The sequence below is a fragment of the Acomys russatus genome, chromosome 14 (genome assembly GCF_903995435.1).
Source record: "Acomys russatus chromosome 14, mAcoRus1.1, whole genome shotgun sequence".
Classification (NCBI taxonomy): Eukaryota; Metazoa; Chordata; class Mammalia; order Rodentia; family Muridae; genus Acomys; species Acomys russatus.
In genome coordinates, this window is record NC_067150.1 from 62,408,696 (window position 1) to 62,431,984 (window position 23,289).

Consider the following 23,289-nt stretch of genomic DNA (forward strand, 5'->3'; position numbering starts at 1 on the left):
TCAAGACTAGTGCCGTTCCCTTCAAAATGATGTCATCAAGCCCCCAAAGGTCTACACTTTGTGGTGGAGTAGATTTATATTCAGGACAGTTTTCAAATCCGAGAAGTCACAGCTTCTTTTAAAATCCTAGAAGAAAAAAAGTAATGGAAAAATGCTCCCACTGCCTACCAACCTTGCTGTTTCCTTCCAGTGGAACTTCCCTCTGCTGATGTTCACCTGGAAAATTGCTCCTGCACTGTGCTGTGGTAACACCGTGGTTATAAAGCCAGCAGAACAGACACCACTCAGTGCGCTCTACATGGGAGCCCTCATCAAGGAGGTAGGTCACCTCCCTCATGTGGAACCTGTGACTGACGCAGAGCCCAGCTGACCTGAAGGGTGACACTCACACACATCTTCCTCAATTTGTGTTTCTTAGGCTGGCTTTCCACCTGGGGTCGTCAATATTCTGCCGGGGTATGGGCCAACAGCAGGTGCAGCAATAGCGTCTCACATTGGCATAGACAAGATTGCATTCACGGGCTCCACTGAGGTAAGTACATGAGAGACCACAGGCTGACTAAGAGTCCTATGACTGAGGAAAGGGGTTTAATGGAAATGCAGGTGTAGTGGTGCACACATTTATAATCTCACTGCCAGGCAGCTGGGATGGCACATTTTTGAGGTTGCCTGCCAGCTAGCCTGAGCTGCTTGGCACGTTTAAGGACAGGGAAGAGGCTCTGCCTCAAAAACTGAAGGAAGGTAACTGCTCCTGAGGAATGACAGACACTTGAGGTTGTCCTCTGGTACACATTACACATACTCTCTCTCTCTCCTCCACCCCCACCCCCCAATGCTGCAAATAGTGCCCATAGGCTCAACACCCACAGTGAGCACCCAGGCCCCTCAAGGAGCAACATCAGGGATGCTGTAGAGCAGCCATGTGCTGGAGATTCTGCAAGCAGCATGGTTTCCATCTCCTGTTCCACTATGTCTAACTGGTGCCAAGCATGCATGCAAGCATGCATGATATATGAACTTGTGAGTGAGGCTGAGCACAAGTACAACGTTTTCATAGGGGCTGCAGTTTGAATTCTATGTCATTTTTGTACATCAAAAATATCTTATTTTTCCAGGCAGTGGAAAATGTGAAGACTTTTTTTTTTTTTGCCTGGTAAGCCATACCAAAAACATCAAGGCAAATATGAGTTGTGGCTTACAGATCCCTGCTCATTACAAATCTGCTATTCTCTCATGTCTTTGATTCAGGTTCAGACGATTAAAAAAGTTGTTAGAGACTAGATGCTAGGGAGCAGTTGCATCCGGCTAGGGTCAGACAGGATAATGGAACTGGCAACGTTGTATTCATTCTTGTCTGTTAGGTAGCGGCCCTTGAGAACTGCCGCATGGCTGACAGACAGCAGCACTGACCGAGTGGCCACAGGTCCAAAACAGTGCAGCCCAGCAGGAAGGGTGAGAGCTGTATCTGTCAACAAGAGTAGAAAATGGAAAAGAAGCAAGTGAAACTGGGTTTGGTAACATGTTTAATACACTATTATTTCAGCCTATTGCTGTAAAATTGGTAACTCCATATTTTACTTTCCCGTTTTCCCATGAATTCTTTGAGATCTGGTGTGTAATTCACATTTATAGCACAACTCAGCGTCATTACCCATGTTCTGAGTGTTCTATAGTTACATGTGGCTGATGACCAGCATATCTGACAGAGCAGATCTAGAAATTTCCCAAAGTTGAGTAATGGCAAATTTAATGATATTTAGTTAAATGGTCTCTTACTGATTTTGTATAAGATTAATAGACTTGAATGGTAATTTATAGTTAAAATGATTGAATTTTATATTTGTCAAGAGTTTATATTCTGGTTTCAAGCTTTTATTTGATTTTTACTTGCCATTATAATTTTGCAATGTATGAACCGTGCACCCCGAATGTGGATGTGGAAGGGAGGTGCTCTTCCAGGACACACTGAGTCTGCTGCCTTAAAAGTAAAGACTACATTCTGAAGATCACCTGCATCCAATTAGGATCAGACTAGAAAGTAATATCTACAAAGCAAGCCACTGGAAAGAATTCTGAATTAAAAACTGTGGCAAAATATAGGCAGACTTGTAACAGAGTCACAAGAAGCCTACATCTTTATCTCATATGACTATAGTTGGCAAGAACCCTGAATAAAATACTTCCAGACTGAGCGAAGCAGCATTACAAAGGATTATTTACCACAACCACATAGAAATTTATCCAGGAATGCAAGGTTGGCTTAGTATAGAAAACAATCAATTTAATACTCCGTATTAGTCAAGTAAAAACAAAAGCTACACAATCATCTAAATAGACAGAAAGAAGCACTTGACAAAATCTGCCCTGACGCAGAAACTTACGCACAATTGTTTATAACATCACTCCTTAAAGCAGAGACAGCCCAAATATCTGTCAAATGATGAAGAGATAAAATGTAGTATACCCACAGATGGTATATTATCAATAATTAAAAGGTGAATGAAACATATATAACATGGCTCGACTTTGTACGCATGGAACTTAAAGAGTGTGGTAACGACAAGCACTGTATGACCATACTTAATTGAGAAGTGTCTGAAGAGGCAAATGTACAGACTCAGAGTGGGTTAGCGACTGCCAAGAGCTAAGATGAGTGACTGTGGATGGATGTGAAGTTACTTGTGGTTTTGTGTAATGCCCCATGTTTAGGTAGCTGTAATCATTGTGGGAGTTGCCCAGCTCTGTTGCTAGACTAAAATGCCTAGACCACATACATCAAAAGGAATGTCTTATGATGTTTGGAATTAATCTCAATAAAGCTGTAGAAAAATGAATGATTCTGAGGGAGGCCTTAAACTTTGGGTGTTAATAGTCCACAATGATTGAGCAAATACTTCTTAATGCCAGCCACGTGCTTGTCAGCCTACTGCGTCATGTCAGGAGCCACAGAAGGCGCAGGGGTAAGCTAAGCACAGCCGAGTAGGTTAAGTTACTCACCCCTGCTACATTGCTTACTAAGCCATGCCCAGAGCCCCATGCCAGGCAGCACTGCGCTGCTTTCTGACTGCTGGCTTGTATATGCCTTACAAAGGCAGGGTTCATTAAAATCCAGAGTAGCATCTCAAAGAGGGTATTCATTTATTCATTTATTGTTTTTTATTTTTATTTATTTATTATCATGTGTACAGCACTCTGCCTGCATGTACATCTGCAGGCCAGAAGAAGGCACCAGATCACATTATAGATGGTTGTGAGCCACCATGTGGTTGCTGGGAATTGAACTCAGGACCTCTGGAAGAGCAGTCAAAGCTTTTAACCTCTGAGCCATCTCTCCAGCCCTCATTTATTGTTTTTTTTTTGTTTGTTTGTTTGTTTTGTTTTTTTAAGCACTCTTACTCTGCAGGCCAGGCTGGCCTCAAACTCATGACAGTCCTACAAATACAGATGTGAATCACTATGCCCAGCTTTCAAACAGTACAATTTTTAGATAATGCAAAATTTCAGTGGAAACTGTTTCATGGCAAGAATCATTTAAATTCTTTAATTCTGAAAAGCTCTCACCATTGTTCTAATTTGTTTTTTCTAAAATTCAAATTAGGATTGCATTTTTAGTGCCTCTGGTTTAAAAACTAATTATTAGTTTGTATATATATATGTGCATAGATATCTAGATATAGATATATGCTTGCATGAATGAATGTGCATGATATCCATGCAATGCCCATAGAGGCCAAAAGAGGGGTCTCCTGGAACTGGAGTTATGGATGGTTCTGAGACAGAAACTGAACTCAAGTCCTCTGCAAGAGCAGTCGGTGCTTTTAATCACTGCGCCGTCTCTCCAGTAATAAAAATGTTTAAGGAAGAGATAATTCTAACTCTTAATTTTGTATTGGTACTCTCACCTGGGAAGGATTTAGGTATGCCTTCCTTTTAATCTTACCACTGCTCTCTTTGGAGAAGTTGAGAATACAGGTTATAGGGATCAAATTGTGAGAAAAAACCGTGGCAGAACAGACCCCAGCTCTGGAGACCCCTGTAAGTAATGTGCTGCCTGCCATTAGTGTGCAGTCCGTGGTGCTGGTGTTGGTCATGTTTCAAGATAAACCCCACATGCCAGGACCAGCACCGTCTCGTAGGTCGGTGTTTACTTCTCTGCAGGGTGAGCTTCTGACGCTCCCTACCAATAGCATGCAGGTTTTGTTTTTTCAATTTTCTAGCAGTTCTACTTTAGACAAACATTTAAAATTCCAACATGGCAGATTACATACCAATCCATAGACTTTGCCTGTTTTGCAAAGTCTCCTCAAGATGATGGGGAAAGATGGGAAGGGAGCCATACATAACCCTAAAACCTGATCACACCAGATGAGGCCTGTTGGGGAGTCAATACATGTCTGATTTCCTAATGTCACCCGCACTTGAAGGTCCAGCCTGTGTGCACTGGGTCTCATACACTCAGTGACTGGTGGGCATGGGGCCTCTGAGTTCTTGCTGGGACACTTCATATTTAAGGAGCAGATAAATGACAAGGCTTCCCTCTGTAGCTGTTTCTCTTAGATCATCTTCCTAGTCCTCAGGTTTTGGTTCTCAGCCAGATTAGACTGAACTAATTTCCATCTGCAAAGCTATGCAGGAACAAACAAGCAAAGATCATGTTCAAGTTGAACAGCTGTTGGTCGGTTGAATTAGCCTTGTGGTAAGTGAAAACTCTTCTAGAATTTTGTATTCATTTAGGAACTTAACCTAGTTCAGCATGAGTGAACAATCCTTGATCTTTTACTTAGAAAAGGAAGCAGTGCTCGATGCAGCCTGAGAGAAGAAACACCATCACCACAGCACCCTTTGTCTCTCTCTAGAAAGCAGCAGATAACGTTGTACTTTTTCAGCAAGAAATTCAACCATGGGACTCAAATTACACCAAGAAGAGCAATTGAGATTACATATGCCAGATTTGTACGGGAAACCCAACTGATTTAGCTACCTGTGTAGTTATATTAATTTAGTCACAAGACTTGTTACTATGCAATCTTTGCAGCCCTCGGGTGTCCTATCTGTAGATTAGGGATCTGCTTTGTGGGTTGAGAAGGAGAAACAAACTGGAATGAAATGTTTGCCATGGGGCCTGGTTCTTAGCAAAGTGCCAGTGAAGATGAGTCACCACTGCTTTCTATGTTTTGTAGTTATTTGTTTGAGACAGGATCTCACTATGTAACCCTGGCTGGTCTAGAACTTGTTATAGTTGTAGGAAGGCTGGCAGAGATTCATCTCTTGGGTGCTGGGATTAAAGACATGTTCCACCATACCCAGCGATTTGCTATTTTTCTTGTTTATTTGTTTGGGGTATCTAAAGGGGAACAGGGGGGTTGAGATAGGGTCGTACTGTATAGGCCCCGCTATCCTGGAACTTGGCTATGTAAACCAGGCTGGCCTCACACTCACAGAGATCTGCCTACTTGCTTCTGCCTCCTGAGTGTTGAGGCTAAAGGTGAGCATCATCGCTACCGGCTTCCTATTTATTTCTGAGTGACATTCATAGAACAGTCAATGCTTGAGGAAGTATGGTATAAAAGAAGGGCCATGGATTCTCCCAGGCAAGGGTTAGGACCCAGCTTTCTCACTGTGTGATCTTGGCCTCTTTCCTGTCCCTCATTTTTCACGTTTGGCAGGCCTGTAGTAACTCTGTACAGGCTTATTTGTGGGTTGGGACAACACACTTGAAAGGTCCACCCATATTGCTTGGCACATTGAAAGGTCTCAGTAAACACTAGTTGAGTATGAAACTTCCATTTGCAGAGCATGTTTGTTGAAGGCTAAATCCCACTCTCCCCTGGCAAGTTCACTCTCCTTTTATTTGTTTTGTGGCTTTCTTAAATAGTTTACAGATATTTTTGGCTTCTAGTAAGTAGTGTATGTGTGTTTCTCTTCTGTTTCATGTTTTGGAAGATTGACTGAGTGTTAGCTTGCATAAACCCCTCTAAAATCCACTAGGTAAATTAGTGCACTATTTAGAATGTAGCCCAGGAAGAGAGTTTGGTACCCATTGAAAAACTCACTTAGGATTTTGCTGTGGCCTAGAGTGTGGGGGCCACTCTTTGAACCAGAGTTTGCCAAAATAAAGCTCTGTGGCAGGGGGACCTAGAAGGAACATGTAGTGTAGATGTCATTGCTTTCAGCGGTTGCTCAGGAACGCATCACTTGTGGTGCTGGTGGGAATACATTCAGATTCAGGTTGGTGAACGTCACTCCAGAGCTTCTGGATTAAGTTGGACTTGGCAGTGAGTCTAGGAACCCTTATTAATAAACTTTTCTAAGAATCCTTCATCCCTGGTCAAGAGTCAGTGGCTCGCTTGGATTGCATTAGTTGGGTCACACTCCACATCCACTTAGAACTCCATGCTGCTAAGTGTGTGAATTTGTGCAGAGACAAGACATTTGTACATACTAGAAGACCACCCACACTGTCTGCTAGATGCAGAGTCCCTGCCAGCCATCCCACAGACTCTCGCCAGATGACCCAGTGCTGCACAGCAAGAGCCGGTGAGTTCCTGTGCTGTGACTCTCTTGGAGTGAAAACCTTAAGTGTTGCTGTCTTATGTGCCAGTCATCACAGGTTACTGGGCACTGATATAGTCTTGGTTTTACTTCTGTTTTTCACTTACCTTCTTTTACTTTTCTCCATGATTACTTTACTTTTAGTTTCCATTATATTAAATTTTCATTAATTTGTCCCTAATTACTCTATTTTACTTTAAAAATAAAAATAAAAATCCATACCCAGTCACATCGGCTCAATATAATTTTCATGTCAGTACTCCATAAAGGGCAGTAAAGAGCTATGTGTACAGATAGCCTGTACCATAACATATTGCTTGCTTAGGATATTGTTACTAATAGATTTATTGAGGCATACTCTGCATACAGTAAACCTCACATATGTAAATTGCACAGCATGGTGAGGCAGGCATGGGTAGCCATCCACCTCTGCGAGCACGAGCTCAGTCAGAAAGTACATGCAGTCACCAGAATAAAGTAGCCTCCGTTTCTCCCTCCATCCCAGTCCCTACATTTTGGGGTATTATATACTTTTTGACTAAATTTCATTTTCTACACATTTATATGAATGGGCGGAGGCAGTATCAATAGCTATTTTCATGCAGAATAATTAATTTGAGATTCACTCATGCTGCTGTATATTTCTACTAGTTTTTTTACTGCTGAATAGTATTTTATTTTATGGAACGATCACAACTCGATTATCCTGTCAACTGTTGATGAATATTTGAGGTGAGTTGTTCTCATATTGGGCTTAGTTCAGATAAAAACCTCTGTGGGCAATTCATGTACAAGTCTTCCCTGCTTCCTCCTCCACAGTGTGTGTGTGTGTGTGTGTGTGTGTGTGTGTGTGTGTGTGTGTGTGTGTGTGTATGTGTGTGTGTGTGTGTGTGTGTGTGTGTGTGTATGTGTGTGTGTGTAAAGCACCTAGGGATGGAATGGCTAGATCATGGCAGGTTGATGTTTTCATACCATTTTATAGTTCTACCTGCAATGGAAATACTTCCACCTCCCCCATATCTTCACCAATGTTTGGTGTGGTTTGTCTTTTTAATTTAATCCATTCAGATAGCTAGATGATGTTAATATCAATGTGATTTGTGTTTAGAATTTTCTACTATTAAGCATTTTTCTTTTATATATTTACTGCCATGCACTGTCTTTGGTGGGGTTTCTCTTAATCTTTGCCCCTTAGGAAGGGGAACAATTTTTCTTACTGTTGAGTTTTGTAAGTTCTTTGTATATTCTGGGTACAAATCCTTTATACTTTGCAGATCTTAACCTGTGTCTGTTTCTCTCTTTAATCATCTTAACAGCAGTTTGGAGGAGAACAAAGGTTCTTAGGTTTGATGAGTCCAGCAATATTTTCTTTTATAGATCAAGCTTTTGGCATTAATCCTAAGAAACCTTTGCCTGACTTAAGACCTCAAAGATTGCCTTCTGTTTCTCCCTGTGGGAATTTTTGGCTTTGCTTTACATTTAAGAATATGTACTTTGCCGGGCGTGGTGGCGCACGCCTTTAATCCCAGCACTCGGGAGGCAGAGGCAGGCAGATAGCTCTGAGTTCGAGGCCAGCCTGGTCTACAAAGTGAGTCCAGGACAGCCAAGACTACACAGAGAAACCCTGTCTTGAAAAACAAACAAACAAACAAACAAAAAAAGAATATGTACTTTGAGTTAACTTTTGTGTTTGTTAAAAGGTAAAGATTGGAGTTCTTCCTTGAATGGCTGTAGTTGTCACCACGTCTTGAAAAGATGCCCCTCTCAATTAGATTACCCTGTGTACTTTTCAAGCATGAGTGTTCTTATTTGTTTGACTCTTTCTAGACTATTCTGTTTCTATCTGTGTTTCCATTCACCAACACCATATGAATTGATGGCAACAGCTTTATTAAAAACAGGAGAAAGTACATCAACTAAACATTCACTCTTTAAAGGTGGAGAAAGTCTACGGGAAAGAGCGATAAAGGGGGAGTGTGGTGGTTTGAATCAGATGGTCCCCCTAAGCTCATATATTTGAATAATTAGTCACTAGGGAGTGACACATTTAAAAGGGTTATAAGGATTGGGGTGTAGCACTGTTGGAGGAGATGTGTCGCTCGGGACAGGCTTCGAGGTTTCAAAAGCCCATGCCAGGCTCCGTCTCTTCCTCTCTTTCTTCTGGTTGTGGACCAGGCTGTAGTTCTAAGCTACTGCTCCAGTGCCATGTGTGCTGCCATGCTCACTGCCATGGTGATAATGGACTTGGCCTCTGAAACTGTAAGCTTCAAGAGTTGCCGTGGTTACAGTGTCTCTTCCCAGCAATAGAATACCAACTAAGACGGGGGAAGCCAGGAGAGTTTAGGAAAGAGAGCCAGGTAGAAAGAGACCGGTAACATGCTTGACTGGAAGGAACATGGACCACAGTGAGAACCATACTCCAGTGTGCACTGTTACAGCTAACTTTTTTTAGTGGAGTGTGCGTTTGGTATCTCTCAAGGGAGGCTTACATTCATTTGGGGGAGTACCAGCTCTGTGGCTTTTGAGGTATCTTCTTATTGTCTCTCTGGCATGATGTCAGTGACAGATGTCAAAGGACCTTATCTAGAACATGAAGATCAAGTTGTGACTATTCACAGTAATAGTGAGCAAGCGGAGAACGCTCACAGGCAAGCCACACGATCATATTTCCGTACCTGCCTTTACTTGATATTTGTTCATCATCTACTTTTTTTCTAACTTTGTTGGTTACTTAGAAAATCACGAGATTTTTATAGATCAAAAATGTCACTTTAAAGTAGATTTGCTCATGGCTTCTTTTAGGATTTTTCCTGGAGAGGAAACCTATTGGCACATCACAAAACATTTGCAACAATCTGAAACAAGAAGCTTCGTTGAAGCGGCTGCTTTCCATTTTACTTCAGCAAGAAGAAGTCTCTAGAAAGCAAACAGTACTCAGATTAAAGACAGGATTAACTTCTCTTTATGCAGCTAAATACATAAACAATGCATGTAAATATTTAATAAGTGAATATGAAAGGCTTCTTATAAACAGAGTCAATAAACATTCTCAACAAAGTACGGGAAGACAGTTTGCATTTTGCTTGATATAATGTTTTTTTTTCATTCAGTTAGATTAACAAACCATGATTTCATCATTAGTCAACAAGATAGTAGAGACCATCAAAGCAAACTACAGGAGAGTCCAGATTGATCTGTGCCAAGCCAATGTTTGTAGCCAACAGCTGTGTTACCACTGACGCTAATTCACGCAGGGGGTTCTCCTTTCATTTCCCAAGTGGGTGACTGTCCTGTTGGATGATGCAAACCCATTACTGCTGCTGGAGTGAGGCCTTAGGTCAGCTCTCCTCTTGCCATTGTAGGTAGGTTGCAGTCTGGGGCAGTTTTAGCTTTATTTATTTATTTTTAAACAGCAAAGAGGCCTTTTCCTAAGGGTGTGCAAAATCCCGTAGTGAATCAAAGGATTTTGTAAATGAAAAAAATAACAGTTTGATATGACAAAATGTTCAAATCTACAGGTTTTAATTTTTTTAAAAAGCTTTTCTTTTTTAGAAATTCTTAAATCATGAATGTGAAAGAAGAAGAGGAAGTGTGCTTCTGCCTTTTCTGGCTGGAGTGCTCTGGTTTCCTCTCTCATCTGTTAAAGCAAGGACTCTGCAGTCGTCTTCTCTCTAGGCTGAGGCTGAACGACCAGGTCCGTGGAAGCCTGGCCCTTTAGCTCAGCTAGTTAGTGGGACACACATCTTTCTGACTCAAGGAAATCATGCTTCTTCTACCAAAAGAAAGTAAGAAATCAAACCCTGACTTGTTTCTTATTTATCTGAAATAAAAACGTTTTATGTAACAAAAGATGGCAAAGTGGAACAGACTGCTGCCTTAGACTAGGTGGCCATAAGACCCTGAGCATCGCAGAGGGACCCTAATCATGGTGCATCTAGAGAGCAGGAGCCACCACCGCAGAGGGAGTGCACGGTGGCAAAAGCTCTGAGCTCCTGTGGACATTCCAGTTCAGTCCAGGCTCTGCTACTCTATGGGTGCCAGTCACTAAGCCGTTTCTAACCCTCACTGAGTCCTCTTTTCTTCCAGCTATACTATAGAGCAATAACTCTTGCCTCTTGTGATTGCTGCGAAGATTAAAATAATGTGTGTGAAAACAAGTAGCGTAGAAAAGGCACTCAGTCAACAGTAACATTAGCATGGAGCCGTGACGACAGATGGGAGCTGTCCTCCAAGATGGGTTTTTGGCTTATTTTGGTTTTTTTGACACCCCTGTCCCAAGTTCTTTTGCAGTTCTGAGAACTGAACCTGGGGCTTTGCACATGTTAGGCAAACACACTGCCATGGAGCTGTCCCCAGCTGGTCCCTTGGTTCTTGGTGGTGGTAGTACATTTGAATACTCGGGATCTTTTGAAAAATAGCCACAGCTATGTGCCCTCAAGCCTGAGCTGTGTACACTCTCAGAGGTGAAGCCCAGACACAGAAGAAGCTGTGAGTGCCTGAGCTTCCTAGGTACGGTCAGTCTTCCAACTGTGAGCCATCCCCTACGTGAGAGGTGAGGCTACAAGATCAGGAAGAGGGGTGCTCAAAGCTCCACTGTGAGCTCAGCTAGGGATGGCCTTCCCACAGCTCTCACCTACGTTTGCCTCACTTCCAGAGGCTTCATGAGTAGCTAGGCTCACTGCTTAAGCAATTGTGACTGAAAAATTACACATGCACATGCACACACATACACATATGCACACACAAATCACATAGAACCCCTACCCATGAGTTCAGTCTGGTGAGGAAGGCCGGCAGCTGGTAAGCAGGTGCAGGCTGAGAGCTATGGGCAAAACATAGTCAGGTGAGAGATGAAGGCACCAAACTCTGTGGGAAGGTGGGAGAGAAAGCTAGCTACTCCGAGGTGCTCAGAGGGAGGAAAGCCTTGCCAAGCAGATGAAGCAGTCTGTCAGAGATGCAGAGACTGTTCCAGGAAGGGTGTGTGGTTTTTGTGGGGCTGCAGTGGGAGATGGGTAGTGGTGAAGATCATGGCACAAAGGCCAGAAGCATGTTCATGGTTGTGTTGATTGCTACAATCTGCTTCCACAGACAGTGCTTGGAAACTGCTGTTACCACTGCAAACTTGTCTTGGTTCTGTTTCTTTCTGGTGAAAACTAAACAGATTAATATGGTTTGCTTCTTGGTGTTTCAGAAGGACACACAAAAAGCGCCCGCGTCCTGTTATTTTAGCCCTTCCTATTTCCATTTCAGCAGAAACAAGGAAGCACACCCTGAAAATTTAGAAGGAAGATGGAAGAAGCAAAGTCAGTGTAGTAGGGTTTAGTTTAAGAAATGAACACTCTAAAGAATGGTGGCATCTTCAGAAAGTGGATTGAGATCTTTTGTACAGGTCTGCTTCTGACCTCTGAGAAGGGACCCACCTTAATTAAGGTAATCAATTCGTGAACATTTTTACCCAACTTCAGAAACTGGAGAGAGCAAACACCTTGTATAAAAATGGCATGGAAAAGCCTTTTGTGTTCTTTTGCTGTTGTTTTGGATAACAAATTATTTTCTTTGTTGAAAACCAAATTACCTTCCCCTTTCTGTTGCATTGCTCTGAACAGAATTCTGGAGTGCTGTGCCTCTCACCGGGACACTCCTCATATCAATCTTGAAGGCTATTCAAACAAGGATGGGAGGCAGGGCTGGTCTGTGCCAGCATTCCTGCTGAGAATTAGCCCAGTTTCACACATGTGTGCAAAGCCCCACTCACCACCCATGCCTGCTTGGGGTACACAGATAGAGCTGGCGTCCCTGCAGGGAGTGCAGCCTTAGAGAACAATGTGAGAGGAACACTATCACTCACTCCTTCATAAGGGAGTGCTGTGTGGGGAAACTCAAAAGAGGCCTGCTTTTCTACTGTTCTAAGAAGCTGTAGTCCTCTTGGGAAAAGCTACTTCTGTTCCTTAAGGCAAGAAAAACAGTCTTTGAGTGGGTACAGGCCTCAGGAGTCCCGTCTGTCCTTTTAACTCCAGTTAACCAGAGCTAAGGGATGAATTTACTGCTTGGGTTGAACTTTCATTCTGCACCTGAAGAAGCTGAAAGCAGAGAAGGGAAGGGGCAGTTCCAAACTGAGGTTTGTTAGGAGCAAAGGGCGCATTATAGTCTCCAGGGTTTTACTTCTCTCTCTTTTCTTTTTAAAAGGCAGTCCCACCTTGTAACTCTAGCTGCTCTGGAACTTGCTATATAGATCAGATTGTTCTCAAGCTCAGAGATCACATAGATCTCTGCGTCCTGAATGCTGGCATTGAAGGTGTGGACCACCATGCCTGTCAAGCCTAGGATTTCTAATCCTTAGGAACCAAACTACTCCACAAACCTGTATACGGCAATACTTACCCAGGCATGTCATCCTAGGGATGGGACGGGAGTGGTAGGAATATGCTATGAAACCTTTTTACATTGCAAAAGATGATGGGCTGAAAACTAGGTTCTTATGATCTCTATGCTATACGCAAGCTTTAGTTTTCCAAACTATGATTTTTCTCTTTTCATCCACACATTGTCTACTTCATTCAAATGGGCTTTCATGCAGTTTGCCCACTATCTTGACCCTTAAGCCTTTTATTCACTGTGCACTTCCCAATTTCTGGACATGTATGGAAGAGTATAGAATGTTCTTCTGGGGAACTACACCCAAACCTTCCTGCCTAAGCAGGGGTAGTCAACCCCAGGGGCTTGTCTTATGTTTTCAATCACTCTTTTGTAGACTTCTTAACCCTATAGGTTTTGATCCAACACCTTTCCGATGAATTGTGTATATAATCCCTTAGCTTGGTTTGCCTGGCCTGCAGACATCTTAGTACAGGTTCTCCCTGGACTCCAACTTTAAGCTCATCTCTTTCCCCTGCTTTGAGGTCGCATTAATTCTGGTTTTGTTTGGTAGTAGTGGTAATATGGAACAGTTCCCATTTGGGGCCACTTAACCTCTCTCCACGCTCCAATCTAGGGAAAACTAATGAGGTGGCAGTGTAAAAGAGAAGTTGTCAAAGAGGGTTGGATCTTTAAACTAAGAAAACCATGGGTAGGCATAAGACGCCTGACCCTGCAGTTAATGAAGACTGCTGTGTCCTTGCCCTGTTCCATAGGGAAGGATCAAAGTGGCTTGGTTGGGTTGGTTGTAGTGAGGAACTGTATTAATGGAAAAGAGCCTCTGTGGTTTAATCTATGTGGATCTAGTAGTAAAGTTTTCAACGTGCACTGCAGAGCCAGCCCCATTTGCTGGACACCTTCTAGGTTTACATGGAAATCTTTATAGCTGCAAATGCCATGTTGGTGAGGGACTAAGTCAGCCTTGCACATGGCAGAGGGCAGTTGAGCATGCGTTGAGTGAATGCAGTCTGTGAGCAGGTGGATTTTTAGAATTGTTCTGTTCTGAGACCACTCCAGAGGGAAGTTGTTCTCCCATCACTACCTAATCTATCTCTTGAAGGCTGAGCTACAACTTGAACTTTGTCCACAAAGAGGAAAGGCATTATTCATCTCATATTTGTCCTGTAGTATTTATCATACATAATCTTGGTTTCTAAGGAAAGGCTGTCATAGGGGAAGTTTTTTTTTTTTTTTTTTTAATGTTCATGGACTATATAGCTTCTGCAGCCATGAAAATAATCACTGGACAACATTCCCAATGGCAAAACCCAACACCTCACAGAACAGCCTGACGGCTCATTCATCCCTGACGGATGTCAGAGAATGAGGCTCAGAGAAAAGCAGCGCAAGCTGGGCTGGCACTTTCTTTATCTGTCCTAAACATTTGCTCAACATCTTGCTCAATGTAAAATCCATAGCTTCTCTTTGATGCAGCTTCTTTCTTAAGTACAACAGCTGCTCTTCTCCTTTCCCATCAGTTTGTAGTGTAGTGATGAGATTTGATGGTCTGTGACACACACTCCATTCTTGGTGACATAGAAAAGGAAGAAAAATAGAGGACAAAATAGGGAAGGGTGGGCAGGCCCCTAAGCTTGGGCCTTACAGTCAGCCTCCTGCTGACCAGCTAGGTAACCTGGTAATTATGTTTATTAGTTTCTGACTCTTAAATCTGTTGTTCTCTAGAGTGAGGTAGGACATCGTGTGGGGGTTTGTGGGCAGCATACATGAGTCAGGGCATGTAAATGTCTGCCCTAGACTCTGCAGGAATGACATGCTCATGAATCCCAGTAACTGTCTTCTTTAATAAGTCACTGACTTGTTTATGTCCCAAGACTTTACAGTGTGCCCACGTCAATTACAAAGAGCCGAGAGTGCCGAGCACATTGGCATTCCTCACAGAGCAAGCAGTCGCAGATGGACAAGTCCTCAGGGACTCCTCCTAGGTGCTGGCATGGAGCTGAAGAGTGGCTGGGTTTTGAACTGCCCATAGATAGGCTCCTCCTTCTTCCTGGTGTCTCAGGCTCTAGTTGTAATATTGCCCTCACACTGTTGTCTATCCCACCAGAGGGCCAGAGACTGCCTTTGTGTCTGCATGTTTTCTTCTTACAGGAAAGAAAGAACATGTTTGCTTGTTTGGAAACAGTTTGCCTTGAGGTGGAAGAGATCTAAGCTAGAAGGACAGCAAAGAAGAACTTTGGCTGATGAAGCAAAGTCAGTCCTTAATATTCAGGACCTGACTTTAGCATTTTCTACATCTTGATGAGTAACACTTCTACACAAAACAAGAAACTAATTTTATGTTTTTCAGAGATATGACTCTCTGAAAACAACAAATTGTTCTTCTCTGATGTTCATTGACTATATAGTTACTGTAGACATTAAAATAATCATTGGACAGTGTATCTAGTGACAAAAAGGTCATTTCCTCAGAATGAGGCCATTTTTTTTCTTAAAAAATTGATAGTGAAACAGAATTACAGTAAAACACAAAGGTATTCAACCCAACTATGCACAATACTGGCAACTAGGGCATTTCCTGAGGCAGCTGCCATAGTGGGGGAGATCTGGGGAGGGCGTGCATTGGAAAATCTGGTGCGTCTACTCTTATAGCCACCTGGACACCTCTGCATTGAACTCAGAATATCAGGTCCTCCTTGCTCCTCACCCCTGCATGTAGAGTTAGGGTATATGGGCACTTACAGTGTGCTAGGCTGGGTTCTAGGAGCCATCTGTGTTAAGTCACTGTATCATGGCACATATAAACTCTTATGTACATACTATTCATATCCCCATTTACAGAGGAGGGAACCAAAGCTAAGAAAGCTGACCGAATTTCTCAAGATCCCACAGTTGAGTACAGAGGCAATGAAAAACCTCCAGGTGATCTAGCTGGGAGCCATTGCTCTTAGCTACACCTTTCCACTGCCTGATAACTCATTATCCTGCTGCAGTCTCAGTAAGGCAGCTAGAACACCAGGCATAAACACAAACATAGCATTTCTCTTCTAGATTTTTAAAGCCTTATTTCTCAGTAGAATTCCATACAAGGAACATTTCCTTAGCACAGTACCAAACTGCCTGTATAGGTTACCTGACACAGTGTTCTGCAGTGTAATACTGGGTGTTGCGTGTGGATCCTGGGAGGCCATCACTGAGGTGTAGTTTTGCACAGGACATCCATCAGAGACCACTGCCAAAGGGAAGATGAATCATGGTGCAGACTTGACAGCATTAGCCACCACATTTGGCATGGTGGGGCAAATATGGCACTGCAAAGAGGTCTTGTGCTGGACAGAGCCTTTATTCTCCTGCTGCCATCAATGAGTGGACATATGCCATCCCCAGAGAGTGTTTGTCCTGCTCAGGCAGGCCCGGAGGGCTCTGGTAGCTTCAGTCTTCTGAGAGCACCCTCACCCCTGAGGTAGCATGTTCATCTCTGTGGCACAAACCTGTCTCCATTTAACACATTCAGTTTCAGCACGATTATATCTACTTAGTGTCGAGTGTTATTTTTGTTGACTGCTTCTTGTTCACCTGAATTCTAGGTGAATGAGCATTTGCAATATCACACTAGTTAGACAAACTCTCAACTATCAAGAACACCTTAACTTTAGTCCACAGCAGAGGCCAAGGTTTGAGGTTTGGTGATGGGAGGTAAATGAACAGCTTTTGTTGTTATAGGATGGCTTTCAGGTGAGGTCAGTTGGTGATTGGGAGGTAAATGAGCAGGTTTTTGTTGTGATATGACGGCTTTCAGGTCAGTTGGCCTCTTATCCCCAGAAGCTAAAGTCACAACGAAAATGGTAAAGTGGTCGTGAAACATTTAGTCACATGTTGCTTCCCACTTATCTCCAACAAAATCTGGCCTGTGTCTTCCATGATGAAAGGAAAGCATTGTCCTATCCTCTTCAGCGTGAAGTGTTCAACCATCCTCAGCTGCCTCTGTTTTGTCCTCCCAAGTTGACCACAGAAGTTGTCCATTGGGGTTATTTTGCCTAGAGGATCAATTAACTACCGTGTCCTATTGTTGCCTGGCTCTGGCTTTGACCGCTGTCTGCAGCAGTAGAAGAGGTGTCAACCCTCTTTTCATTCTCTCCCTTTCAGGTTGGGAAGCTTATTCAAGAAGCAGCTGGAAGAAGTAATTTGAAGAGAGTAACTCTGGAACTTGGAGGGAAAAGCCCTAATATTATTTTTGCAGATGCTGACTGTAAGTGACCCACAGATCTCGCCTATATCCAAGAATGCTGCCCTTTACCTTCCTCTGCTATATAGCCATTCTTGACAGAATATTCAGAGTCAGATCTTTGAAGTAAAGGGCGTCACAGTACTCGGAAGGGAAAATCATTTAACATAGGAGAAAGTACGCCAAGCCAACCACTGAACAGTTAGGGCCATGTGGATTCTCTGAGGTTACAGAATGAGGTAGGAAGGTGACGGTTTGGTCGTTAATATGCAGTGGAGAGAGCAGCATTCTAAGACTCTAACCCCTTATATAGTCTCCGCCCAGATTCAAGAAATCTAGAACTTCTCACCTGGGTTTAGTGGCTGTTCAATCATCAAACAAGCAACAACAAAACACGCTGCTTCCAGCTCACTGGCTACATTTTCCCAAACCCATGCCAACTTCTCTGGTTATTGGGACAAATCTTACCAGAGGGATAGATTGGTAACCTAGGAGACACTCACAGGAAGTGACCTCCTCTCTGCATGCTCTTATCTTAAAAAACAAAACAAAACAAAAAACAAAAAACTCTCCAGAATGAAATTCTCAAATCCCCTTCAGTCATCCTTTTCTTTTTCACACATTCGCACTATTTCTCAGTTCCACAAGGAAACAAGTTAGGAGAGAGAATGTGCACTGGCTGAACCACGTCCCAGCTTAGGGGGTGCTGAGTTTACCTTAGCTTTCTTGTCAAGATTAGAGAACTTGGGGCTGGATAGAGCACGTGCTGCTCCTCGGTGCATCTGAGACTCGTTCCTAGCATCTGGTCAGGTGGCTCACAACTGTCTGTAACCCAAGTGTCAGTGAGCCTGCACTCACGTGCACACACCTACATGCACACAGAAACACCACATGGAATTAAAAATAAACCTCAAAGAAGTCAGAGAGCTTGTGCCTCTTCCTCTTGAGGAGCAGGCAGTTTACTGTCACACCTGTGAATCAGTCAGTCCTCTAGCAGCCAACACACAGACTTATCAATATCACCCTGAAGTGTAAGACATCGGAAAGTGGGGGGTGGGGCGGGGCAATAATTATCCCGCTGCTGTTGGACATTCCATATGTAGAGGAAATGTAGTGTCTGCAAAGAGTCACCGCTGTTACAGTTTAACCACCCAAATTATAATTAAGCATACATGATCCAGTTGATCGGGAGTCCTAAGTGGGCAGCCCACAGGTCAAATGCATAGAATATATGTTTACTTTTCCAACCAGCACACTAAGCTTAAACGGTCACATTAAAACTCTTATTTCTGCTTTCCTTAAAACTGCAACGGTTTGGTAAGCTCTTACACTCAGGTGTGGTGTGGTGACCGTCAACTCTGGTGGCTTCTGTTAGTCTCCGTTGCATGCCTTTATCACCTCGAAGACTCAGTTATCACCCTGGGTCTTTTGTATGGTGAAATTTAAATCTGTTATGAGTGATGAGGGCTGGTCCTTCTGTTTGCAGAAACAAGAAGGAGGCTCAATGAGGTGAGATTGTCCAAGTTCACATAGTAAGTATTGTTTGGTTCACACACAGCTAAGTCATGTTCTCAGTGCAGAGCTACTCCCTGGCATAGGCTATGATGAGCAGGGCATTTTATATGGACCTTTGGAGTGGAGAGGAGAGTGGCTCCCTGACAGGCCACAGGCAAGGCTGTGTTGAGAACATGAATGCCTCCTCTTGTAGTGGACTACGCCGTGGAGCAGGCTCACCAGGGTGTGTTCTTCAACCAAGGCCAGTGCTGCACTGCAGGGTCTCGCATCTTTGTGGAGGAGTCCATCTATGAGGAATTCGTGAGGAGAAGTGTGGAAAGGGCCAAGAGGCGCATTGTGGGGAGCCCCTTTGATCCCACCACTGAGCAGGGTCCTCAGGTAAGGAACCGTAAGCATTACCCTTCTGTACTTTAATCAGAGCTAGCATACATACTGCATGCTAATGGGGCCCAGTGAAGACAGCCGCCCCCCTACTCCTAACCTTATCTTCACAGGTGAGGATGCAGGCTCTGGGTAGTGCCTCTCTTTACTAGACGTAACATCCAAAGAGCTACGGGATTGGAATTACAGACCATTTATTTTAAACTTTGGAGGTGGTTTAACAGGAAAACCCAAATCTGGGCATGGCAGGGTGGATCTTGCCCCACCCCAGCCAGCCCTTCTAGCCACTTCTCAGATGCTCTGGCCAGGGAAGATGGATTTCTCCTCCTCAGATTCCTCCCCGCTTTACCAGCTGCCAGAAGTACTCTCTGTCGCCCTGCGGGAGTCTGTAACATGTAGGAGTGAGAAGTGGCCTGGCTTTCTCTTTGGCTGTGTAGCTGTCTCGTACTCTGTGTTACACCCACAGTGCAGTGGGGGGAGACGTCACAAATGTGCCTCCTGCGCAGGCAAGCTGCTCTTTGAGCACTTGAGGCTGGCTGTAACCATCATGATAGGCTTCTAAACCTGGCTCTTAATCTAGTCAAGGTCAGAATTTGCCAGCTCTCATCTGGGTTGCAAAGCATGGGTTTTCTAGTAAAGGAAGCCACCTCTCGGTCTGGGAACCCTGGTGAGAAGACGGATGTCTGGCTAAGAAAGCCTGGTGAATGCAGTGCCTTATGCCACTCACCATAATGGCTGCATGGCAACTTCTGTGTGGGCTTCTGTTTTCAACCAAGAATCTCGCCTTTAGGAAGTTTAGTTCACTCCTCTTAAGGCAAAGCAGGAACTCCTTGAAGGTGGCACTACTGAGAGGCTGTGTGCAGCCCATTGTTTTATGTTAGTATGCAATTTGCTTAACTATCATCTGGACAGAAATATTTTTTATAGAAGCTGTGAATAACCATTGAGCCAAGCCTCTGGCATCTGAAAAAATCTTGCTCTGGTTTCATGGGTTGGACAGTCATTAGAGTCCTTTGGATTCTTCCTCTGTTAGGTGCAGTCATACAAATTTTCCTCTGTTTTCATTCTTCAAAATTTAGTAGGTAGTACCAATTTCATATGATTTGACTGGGTACAGAGACATTTGGGGAAGAAAATCACAGAAAAGGGGTTCATGAGAATGTGTGTGTTTCCATTTTTTGGGAAGACCTCCCGGGAGTCATGGAGTGATTTCTCCTGCAGATTGATAAGAAGCAATACAACAAGGTCCTAGAGCTCATCCAGAGCGGCGTGGCCGAGGGCGCCAAGCTGGAGTGTGGAGGCAAAGGCCTGGGCAGGAAGGGCTTCTTCATTGAGCCCACCGTGTTCTCCAACGTCACTGATGACATGCGGATTGCCAAGGAGGAGGTAGCATGGGTGTCCTCACAATAGGCACATCTTTCCTGAGCTTTCCAGAGCATTTGGACAGCAATCAATTTTTAACACTTTTCATCTTTACATACACTGTTTTGTTGTAGATCTTTGGTCCTGTTCAGGAAATTTTGAGGTTTAAGACTGTGGATGAAGTTATAGAAAGAGCCAATAACTCTGACTTTGGGCTTGTAGCAGCCGTCTTCACCAATGACATCAACAAGGCTCTCATGGTGTCGTCTGCAATGCAAGCTGGGACAGTTTGGTAAGACACATCCACCTGTGCTATAAGGAGGCCTGTGTTAATTCAGTTTATTACTATCACTAAATACTACCTTTATTTCAAAGAGAGTTTTAGTTAGCTTACAGGGGAGGCAATTAGTTCAATGAGCATGGTCAGATTTTTGCAGGGCCTTTCTTGGCCATGTTATCTCATGGCAGATCGTGGTGGAGGAAGAGGTCACATAGCCAGACAGAAATCAGAGAGCAAGTTTCAGAGGTGAGGCTTGTTCTTGCAGGAACTACCTTAATCCCTTGCTTCTAAGGTAGCTCCCCCATGACTAAGGAGTCCCCACCAGGCTCCACCTTTAACAATTCCTCCTCATCTCCAGCTTCACTAGCCTGTGGACCAAGCTGTCAACATGTAAACCCTTGAGGAACAAACAATAATGCCCTGTGGGAGGGCGTTACCATTCTCAGGGGCCAAGGTAACAGATAAGTGTCCTCTGCAAGGATGGGGAAGGCAGAAGACAGCAGACCCCAAGCTGAAAAGGCTTTTTCATTAACTAGACTAGAAAATCAAAGTCATTATGAATTTTTCTTTGAAAAAGCTCTCAATGATAGACACCAGTTGGATTGTTTTTGTGAGGTGGCAGTCATATTAACAGTGCTATTTTCTTCTTTCAGGATCAATTGTTACAATGCCTTAAATGCTCAGAGCCCCTTTGGGGGGTTCAAGATGTCTGGAAATGGGAGAGAAATGTAAGTGTCAGAGATCCTGGTGTATACATAGATGCCAGTACAAAGAGGTGTTGACAGACCAGTTCGCTTCACCTTTATGCCTCCATTCATAAGCGTTGTTTCTTCTGTTGTTTGAGATAAGCTCACTCTGAAGCTAGAAATACCTGGAGCTTTGTAGTGTCAGCTGACCTTAAACTTACAGCAGCGCTCCTGCCTCTGCCTCCTGGGTACTGAGATGACAGGTGTGAGCCACCATGCCCAGCTTAGTCTAACATTTTACTGAGCATAACCTCATAGAAGCTGAGAATCACATGATACTAAAGTGAGCAATGTGCAGCTTCCTTATACTCACAGTGGACAGAGAAAATGGCTCCATTATCCAACTTCATCTTGTAAGTACAGAGTAAAAGCTCCATGTTGCTTGGTGAGGGCAGAAAAGACCCCAGAGAACACACTATTGCAGTTTTCAGGCCTGGCGTTCAGCAGCTGCCAAGCCCGGGCAGGATCTGGGGGTCCTGCCGCAAGAACGTTTCACTCTGCCTTCCCAGCTTCAGGAACTTGTACCAGGTGTGCTAAGGTGTGAGGCACCATGTAAAGCCAAGATGGCTTGTTTACGTTCTTCCTCCAGAATAGAGTCACCAGGGCTCCGAGCTCTGCAGCTTGCCTCAGTCCTGTAGCTCCAAGAGGCTAACTGCTGCCTGCCACTCCTTTTGTGTCCATCCAGGTCATTTGTTCATGCCACCTGCTCAGCCCCTACACATCCTTTAGAGTTGGGACTATAGGATTAGGACATGGGTCTCCGGAGGGGACTAGCTGAAGATATAAATTGAACACATCTCAAGGCCTTTCAGGGAAAATGCTTGGTAACTGGGGAGAGAGATATCAGAGTAGAGTTTTTAAGGCATATAGAGATGTCTTGGAAGAGCCTGGTGGAGAAGATGCTAGAAGAGTTTTGCATTAACAGTAGCGGGCGTTATTTTTGTCACTTGGGCCTCTACAATATAACCCTCTTTTGGCAGTGTAAACATTAGGAGCTCTGTGAACTATGTCCACGGACAAGGTGCTGGTAGATTTGGTTTCTGGGAAGGGCGTTTTTCACAGATGGCACTTAGCACATCCTCATGAAGTTCAGAGGAAAGGAAGCGTGCTGGAGCCCATCCGGGAAGGGCTCTGGTCCCACTCGTTAGGGTGGAGCCCTCATGACTTAATCAGTTTCCAGCGGCCTGGCCCCTCATTAATACTATCACGTTGTGCAGTAGGTTCCAACATACACATTTTGGGGTGACACAAACAGCTGGACCTTAGCAGTTGCCCTCAGCTAAGTAACTGCTATTATCTGGCTTTGTGTAACTTCTTTCCTCACAGTATCCCATTTGAGTTTTGCAGGGAAATAGATGTACCTCCCTTAATGTGCAGATAACCCAGCTAAGGTGATTAGGAGTAGAGTGGTCACAGCTTACCCAGCCTCACAGTTAGTGCACGTCTGCTCTGACACCCAAGCCTCAGCAGCCATGGAAGCATAGGGGCCAAGCACAGGGACTCTTCTGGAACAGGCTTCAGAACTAACCCAGTTGTCCTGAGATGCTGATGACCTGTAAAAAACAGTACCATAGCAGAAGGAACTAGACAGGAGACTCAGTGAAGACTTCAATATAAGTTGATTCTTTTGAGTGGTGTTCGTGGAGTGAGCGGGGGCCAGATGCTTCCTGATCTGACACCCCATGAAGAAAGTTCAGTTGTCTCCATTTGATAGGAATGAGTCTGTTTTCTGAGTCCTTGGCTCACAAGAGGCAACGTTACCCATGCCCCTTCTTTGGCAATTACTGAATGACTTTTCAAAAGCAAATTGTTGCTTCACAATCTACTAACTAATAGTGAACATAGACAGCAAAGCA

General features: G+C 43.9%; 2 protein-coding genes across 2 annotated transcripts in view; one reads left to right on the forward strand and one right to left on the reverse strand.

Annotated features, from left to right (window-relative positions):
• Myzap (myocardial zonula adherens protein) overlaps positions 1 to 23,289 on the reverse strand; it is a 725,358-nt gene that overhangs the window by 408,861 nt on the left and 293,208 nt on the right. The gene's annotated exons all lie outside the window — the stretch shown is intronic.
• Aldh1a2 (aldehyde dehydrogenase 1 family member A2) overlaps positions 1 to 23,289 on the forward strand; it is an 80,694-nt gene that overhangs the window by 49,611 nt on the left and 7,794 nt on the right. The window contains exons 6-12 of the mRNA XM_051156755.1: positions 191 to 319; positions 419 to 532; positions 17,071 to 17,173; positions 18,858 to 19,042; positions 20,267 to 20,431; positions 20,542 to 20,699; positions 21,341 to 21,415. Coding sequence (XP_051012712.1) covers positions 191 to 319; positions 419 to 532; positions 17,071 to 17,173; positions 18,858 to 19,042; positions 20,267 to 20,431; positions 20,542 to 20,699; positions 21,341 to 21,415 — 929 coding nt within the window. The remainder of the gene's footprint in view (positions 1 to 190; positions 320 to 418; positions 533 to 17,070; positions 17,174 to 18,857; positions 19,043 to 20,266; positions 20,432 to 20,541; positions 20,700 to 21,340; positions 21,416 to 23,289) is intronic.